This window comes from Azolla caroliniana, unplaced genomic scaffold (assembly GCF_043228905.1).
Source record: "Azolla caroliniana isolate FFs.n. ecotype wild unplaced genomic scaffold, voAzoCaro1.0.p SCAF_11, whole genome shotgun sequence".
Taxonomy (NCBI): Eukaryota; Viridiplantae; Streptophyta; class Polypodiopsida; order Salviniales; family Salviniaceae; genus Azolla; species Azolla caroliniana.
The window spans coordinates 19,886,883-19,894,189 of NW_028230446.1; the positions used below are offsets into that span (position 1 = coordinate 19,886,883).

The 7,307-nt window shown below is 36.7% G+C and overlaps 1 protein-coding gene across 1 annotated transcript; it reads left to right on the top strand.

Annotated features, from left to right (window-relative positions):
• Positions 1-2,873: 2,873 nt before the first annotated feature.
• On the top strand, positions 2,874-7,049 carry LOC147858385 (alpha-dioxygenase 1-like). Its single transcript, XM_087327488.1, has 10 exons — positions 2,874-3,029; positions 3,350-3,544; positions 3,723-3,872; positions 4,078-4,220; positions 4,530-4,743; positions 4,862-5,007; positions 5,272-5,505; positions 5,681-5,883; positions 6,428-6,671; positions 6,778-7,049. Exons 1-10 carry the CDS (start codon positions 2,922-2,924, stop codon positions 7,001-7,003), a joined length of 1,863 nt encoding a protein of 620 aa, XP_087183614.1. The 5' UTR covers positions 2,874-2,921; the 3' UTR covers positions 7,004-7,049.
• The last annotated feature ends 258 nt before the right edge of the window (positions 7,050-7,307 follow it).

The following is a 7,307-nucleotide window of genomic DNA, read 5'->3' on the forward strand; positions in this document are numbered from 1 at the left end:
GATTTACTAGTCCCATGAAAGTATTGATGTGCACCACAATGCTATCACCATATGTGTACTTTAGTTTCACTATTTTCTCATTAGGGAAGTTTTGTTTCTAGGGCGTTTTTCACAAGGCAAAGAGTTTATGCCACAACTCATAGGAATTTGTATCGCTTGCTACATGTTGTAGGATGCTTATGTCTACACATTGTCTTATGGTTGCCACAACCTTTCTGTTTAGGGTTTTCCACTCAGACTCTATTACCCATGTTGGTATATCCTTCCTACCTATCGGCTCATACATGTCTTTAACTATTAGAATATCCTCATCCTTGATCTTCCGGTCAGCATAATTGTGGGAGTTTAAGACTATCATCCCTAGAAATCCACGCATACTTCCTTCCATCTAAGACCTAGTGCTCTGATACCAAATTGATAAATTTTGGAGTCGGAGATAAACCAGAAAAGATTGATTTTCAGACACAAGCACAAATGAGTATACCGTTGTTGTCTGGAACTACCTCTTTCGAGGTTCTCAGAACTTCTCAGCTCTACCTCTCTTTCTTTTCTTCCTCTCACGCTCAACCACAACACTGTGTCTCTTCCGTCTCCCCCATCATCAAGAGGGACAAGCTTCCATAACATAAAGATGGAGTCTTGGTCAACCATGCTTTATTACAAATTATCCAATTGTCAATCAATTGGTTACTCTACGAATTATTATGGAAGAAAGTTGACTTATTCACGGGAAAACAATATATCTTTCTTGGCCGCCTCAATTACACGCAATCGCAGTTCTAATACCACTATTTGAGGAAGGATGAAGCAACTGAACAACTATTTTTTGAGCTACAGAAAAACGCGCACATCAGAAACACAAACACATAGAACACAGACACACAAAAGTAGTTTTGGCGGCATTAACCCCTCTCATCAAAATTTTGGTCTATCTATATATACAAACCATTTTGGAGGATATTATGTTTTAAAAAATTGGATCCTAGCGTTAGATTTGGGTAAATCCAAATTATAAATAGTAATTTCCTACTTTGTTGAGAGTGCACACACAGTCAATGAGAGGCATCGAGAAATTGATTCTTTGCATCAAAATAATTTTAGTTCATTGATAATTTGTGAGGTTTAAAAATTTGATCATAGTGTCTAGTTTGGGTTCCCAAATGAAATAATGATATTCTATTTGTTGAGTGTGAACGAACGTTCAACATACACATGAGTCATGAGTCATGACCGATCGCTAAAATTTGACTGGTCACACAACTTCAATTGACTGTCAATACTACAGATTCATGCCACATCCATGGACCATAACTTTGTTGAGTTTAATAATCATAAATAAATTCTTGGAGGCATAACAACGCATTTTTTGTAATGTGGAGCATTGGCACAACAATGTGCTATTATTATATTTTAGTCATCTTTTCACTATTGGTAGACAATAATTTAATCCATATTTATTATTGTCACTTAGTCATTTAAAGTAATTTAGTTTTTTATTCATATTGTTTAATTGAATTTATGTGCCTTTTTATCATCAAGCACTATTCTTGCCATCAATATGATTTCATTTCATTTATATGCATCGACAAGCAATATTAACCACATTTATCATGAAGCACTTCTTATGCCATCAATCCATTTATATAAAAGAAAGCCTTTCATTCTTTTGTACATCGATTGTTGTTCTATTGACCAAAATATCATGGAGCACTATTCAAAACCTATATCTCAAAGACATTTTTATGGTAAAAACGTTAAGGGATTCTGTTTTTCTGAAGGGAACACTATATGTTTCCTGCCAATTAAATTGAAGGAGTTACATGTAGACATCTCATGATATCTAGTAAGAGCCTATCTTAAATATGTCCATAGTGCACCATACCATTGACACACATTTGATCATTGCACGACACTTTGTACTACAAAAAATGTGGTAATTTTGCAAACACACATTCTTCCAACATATAACTTTGAGAGACAACATGAGATGCTCTCTCAATCATTGGATCATATATGCTTGTGATATAGAATGTATAATGTATATCTATCTATATAAATATATTATTAGATATTAGCCACCAACATTTGATCATCTTCAATTGAGTTGGATGCATATCAATCTCTTGTGTCAAAAGTTACACGAGGTTCACAAGAAATCATGAGAATTATTCAATGACGTTGTCAATTTCCATCATTTCAATCATGAATTATAATTCGTCCCTTTAGTTCACAATGTTAATAATTATCATGAATTATGAAGGGGACGAAATTGGGGTCTTCATAGAACACGAAGTATTGAAAATGACAACTAAATTAAAATAAGGATATGAGTAAAGAAGTATAATAAGAATGGCATAAGTAATTGATGGAATGATAAAACCGAATGAATGAAGTCAACTGTAACCAAAAGCCACAAGACCTTAGTTTAATCAAAAAGCAAGATTGCAAAATTAACGGATCTCAGTTTGTAGCAATGGCAAATGAATCTATGTAACCACAGATAAAGTGGATTTTTGGGACCCCCAAGTAATATATGTAATGTCACATGCCGTCTTACCCAAAAGCTATGAAAGAATAGAAGTGCATGCACGTGCTTGGTTTCATGACCACATTACTCAAGTAAGTTCGTGCGGGGGTTCCCGGTCAATGGTAGGTAGTAAGATCGGTTAGCTATCTTAGCATACATGTTCCAACTTGGGCTGGGGGAGCATTATGTATGTGTATACATGTTGGGTTTGGGGGCTCATTCACCTTCTTTTTGTCTTGCCCCAACAACAATAACAACAACATCATCATCATCATCAAGAAGAAGAAGAAGAAGAATAAGAAGAAGAAGGACAAGTATCTTAGCCTTGTGGGGGTCATCAGGAACTCAGTAGATCTCTCACTCAAGTTTCCTTGTGGGAAGAGGAGGAGAAGGTATGGGCAACTCTCATTCCGGCACTCCGCACCGCCACCGCCATGTCCTTCCTGCCCATCGCTTCCCCTTGTATAACCGCATGACTTTCGGCGACAAGATCTTGTTCCGCGTAAGCTGCACATGCATGAATCCTCCTCCTCAATGCTTATCATCATCACCTAATGTTTGTATGATAGAATGTACAATATTGGGAGTAAATGACATTCAGGCTTTTGATGCCATTATTGCATATAAAAATTGGACATGTGGGTGGTTGTTCCCAATGGTTAAAAAGGTTTGGGTATGATATAAATAAATAAGCGGATGGTGTGTGATCTGGTGGGTTTGGAATGGCATGGCATGGAGTTTTGAGGTCTAATATTATCACCAATGAGTGACAGACAGTCTGCTAATCAGCTAATTTGGAATGATGTTGCTTTACATGGGCAGATTGTTCATTTTGTGGACAAGCACATCACGTTTTGGAAGCTACCTGTAGTGCTGGGACTAGCATATTTGGAAATAAGAAGGGGCCTTCATCAAAGATACAATTTACTGGATGTGCCAGAGACAGCAAATTTGGAGAACACGGAGATCCACCCTTTCTTTGGACGTAATATGCCTTCGGATTACCGAAGAAGTGAGGTATATTTTGTTAATCACCTTTAAATGGTTGGTTGCTAACTTACATGCTTTTGTTGGAATTTGGAAAGAGTTTTTACCAGACGCTTTACATAGTAGTATAATAAATTTGAAAGATTCTAACGGGAAATGATGGTAATCATTGAAAATAAGGTTGAATGGTTTTTTGTGAAATAAATAGATCCTGGACCCTCATCCAACGTTGGTTGCTTCCAATCTTCTGGTTCGAGAGAAATTGACAGACACGGGATTGCAATTTAACTTACTTGCCGCAAGTTGGATTCAATTCATGATTCACGATTGGGTGGATCATCTTGAAGCCACAGACCAAGTAATATGTTGGCTCAAACTATTACAGTATCATTCTCAATGGTTTGGTGCTAAATAACACAAATTTGAATCCATAGTTTTCATATCTCCCTTCAATCTTCTAAGTTCATTACACAGAAAAATGTGTTAATTGTAATGCAATATACTTCAAGCAAGTCACATGTAGCTCACATGATCTATAATTCAACAAAATTATTATATTGTAGGCACCTGTAGAAATCAGGGCTCCGGAACATCTTTCGTCATGTCCAATGGCTTCTTACAAGTTCTTTGCCTCAAGGGAATTTCCTGCTGGGCCTAACAGCAATGACATACGTATTGGATACAGAAACATACGAACACCTCGATGGTTAGTACAATTAGCATCCTAAATGACATGACGATGATTAACGTTAGGTTTAACATTTAATGTATTTTTGCATGTTCACCACATGAGATCAAACGATTCGACCATCTTTAATGAAGACGTATTAATGGTTTCTCCTAATGTGAATGATCAAAATTTAATGCCATACTAAATGACACGACCATGATTAACGTTAGGTTTAATATTTAGTATGCATTTTCACCATCTTTAATAAAGCCACATTAATGGTTTCTCCTAATGTGAATGATGTGCTCCACGAACTAATTCTACTTTCTCCATGATCTTAAACAGGGATGGTAGTGTGATATATGGTAGTAACAATACGGTATTGCAACGAGTTCGCACCTTCGTAGACGGTAAACTCAAGATTTCCGAGGACGGCCTCTTAGAGTATGACCACGATGGGCTGCTTATTAGTGGTGATGTGCGAAACACTTGGGTTGGGATGATCATTCTCCAATCATTGTTTGTTAGTGAGCACAATGCAATATGTGACTTGCTGAAGGTACAACAACATCTCCTAATTATATATTAGGGTTTTCTAGTAGGATACCTACCAGTTCCTTCATCTTGGTAACAAACCTATTTATTAATCATATGTATACATTTATATTTGTATATAGCGACACCACCCAGAGTTCGATGACGAACAACTCTACAAACATGCAAGGCTAGTCACATCAGCTACGATTGCTAAGATCCACACTATTGATTGGACAGTGGAACTACTCAAGATGGACACATTATATGTTGGAATGAGGGCCAATTGGTAAAAATCATCCACATAACCTCATATCTAGACTATCATTTTGTACATATGTTTTTACAATCACAAGTTGTGAGAACCTATGCTTATCCTTACATGATGTCGATATATGGTTGGTGACATTAGCACACCATGAAATTTCGATTTATATGCATATGGATTGGATTAGAGAGAGAAAAGATAAAAACAATTGATTTGAAGAGAATAATAATGTAATGTGAGCCCCTTTTTCTTTACTAAAACAAATAATTTTCAATTTTACTGTAGGTATGGGTTACTTGGAAAATGGTTCAAGGACACATTTGGACATACTGGAAGTTCTCTCTTGAGTGGTTTTATGGGGATGCCAAATCCTGAGGATCATGGAGTGCCCTACTCACTCACTGAAGAGTTTGTGTCAGTTTATCGAATGCATTCGCTACTGCCCGATTTTATTGATGTAAGGAACATCAAACATCCTGAAGAACGCCCCAAGGACGAAAGCCCACCTGTTCGTGAAAGGTTAGTTCTCTTACAACAATTCTCAAGTTAGTTATTTTCTTTTTAACATGTCATATTTCTCTAAGGCACGAATATGTGCATTAGCTTGTTGAGAAACTTATATGTAATCTGCATGTTTGTTCATTGTTGTGGCTAGCATTCATGATTGATTGTATGTATCGTTATATGCTTTTAGAGTAGAAATGCCAAATCTTGTCGGTTCTCACGCACGGACTGCCTTAGAGTATATTGGGAATGAAGACATTATAGTATCCATGGGCCATCAAGCATGCGGGGCTCTAAATTTGTGGAACTACCCCAAGTGGATGAGAGATCTAGTGCCACAAGATGTGGATGGTCAAGACAGGCCCAACAATGTGGATCTACCCTCCCTTGAGAGTACGTAAAAAAACAATCCTTATTTCAATCTTCATGTTTTCTTGGTACGGAAATTATAATTCATCTTCCGCACATTTTAATTCAGTTGTTTGGGCGGTGTCTTAATATACTAGTATAGCTTATCTATGCATACTGATCTCCTTAGTTCAAGAAAGATCGATTGTAATAGATAACATACTTTCTACAAATGAATAAGTTTAAGTAGAGATGTAAATTTATGTAAAGTTGAATAATGAAGTTAAAAGTAGATAGCGAAGTTTTTAAGAATTTGATCTTTTATACTAGCTGAATTGGTTTTTCAAATGGGTGTCCTCCCTTGATCAGATAGCTTGAATAGTTTGTTCATATATTAACTTTTGCTTATTTTAGGTAGATTATTGTTTGAATTTGATTTTTTACTAATGGATTCATCGAACACAAACATTCTAGTACTAAGGATTTATGTCAATTCAAATGTGGATTCTAGACTAGCATAGCAATAATTTATTACCCAATTGTTTATATCTGTTTATGGTTAACCATATATTGAAATGTCGATATGCAGTTTATAGAGATCGAGAAAGAGGTGTGCCAAGGTACAATGAGTTCCGTCGGAGGCTGCTCTTAATACCGATCTCGAATTGGGAAGATCTAAGCAATGACGAGACAACCATAAAGGCCCTTCAAGATGTGTATGGCAACGATGTCGAGAAGCTAGACCTTTTGGTCGGACTGATGGCAGAGAGAAAGCCTACAGGTTATGCCATCAGCGAGACTGCATTCGTGATCTTCTTGCTCATGGCATCGAGGTAACTACAATCCCTTCATAAAATTGAACTTATATGTCCAAGATTTTCATAATTGCTCTCAAACTTTAACATAATTTTGTTTTACTCTTGTGGCATTGTAATGTAGGCGTTTGGAGTCAGACAAGTCTTTCACAACCGACTTCAACGAGAAAGTGTACACAAAGGAGGGCTTAGCATGGGTTAATAACACAGAGAGCTTAAAGGATGTGTTGGTGCGCCATCACCCGAAGGTAGTGGCAGATTGGTTGAATCCTGGGATTAGCGCATTTTCTGTATGGAAATCCAAGCCGAAACCATGTAACCTGATACCCATCTACTTCCGGATCCCGTAAGGCATTGATGACCGATATATTGTGTGAATCGTAGTGTTTTCAGATTAACTAAGGATTTTGTGGCCGCCAAAATAAGTTGTTTTCAGCAAAAGAAACCACATCATAATAAACTTTGACAAAGAAATTAGAGCTACATTTGATCATAATATTGTGAAATAACAATTTGTCCATTTTGATACTATTTTTTCTGATCTTGAAATACCTCGTGGTCAAAGAAGTCATTTGCTTTCTCGGTGTTGTATCGACCTTCTCAGTGCATCACATAATGTTTTAGAAGTCTTCATTTGACTTAGATAATCCAAAG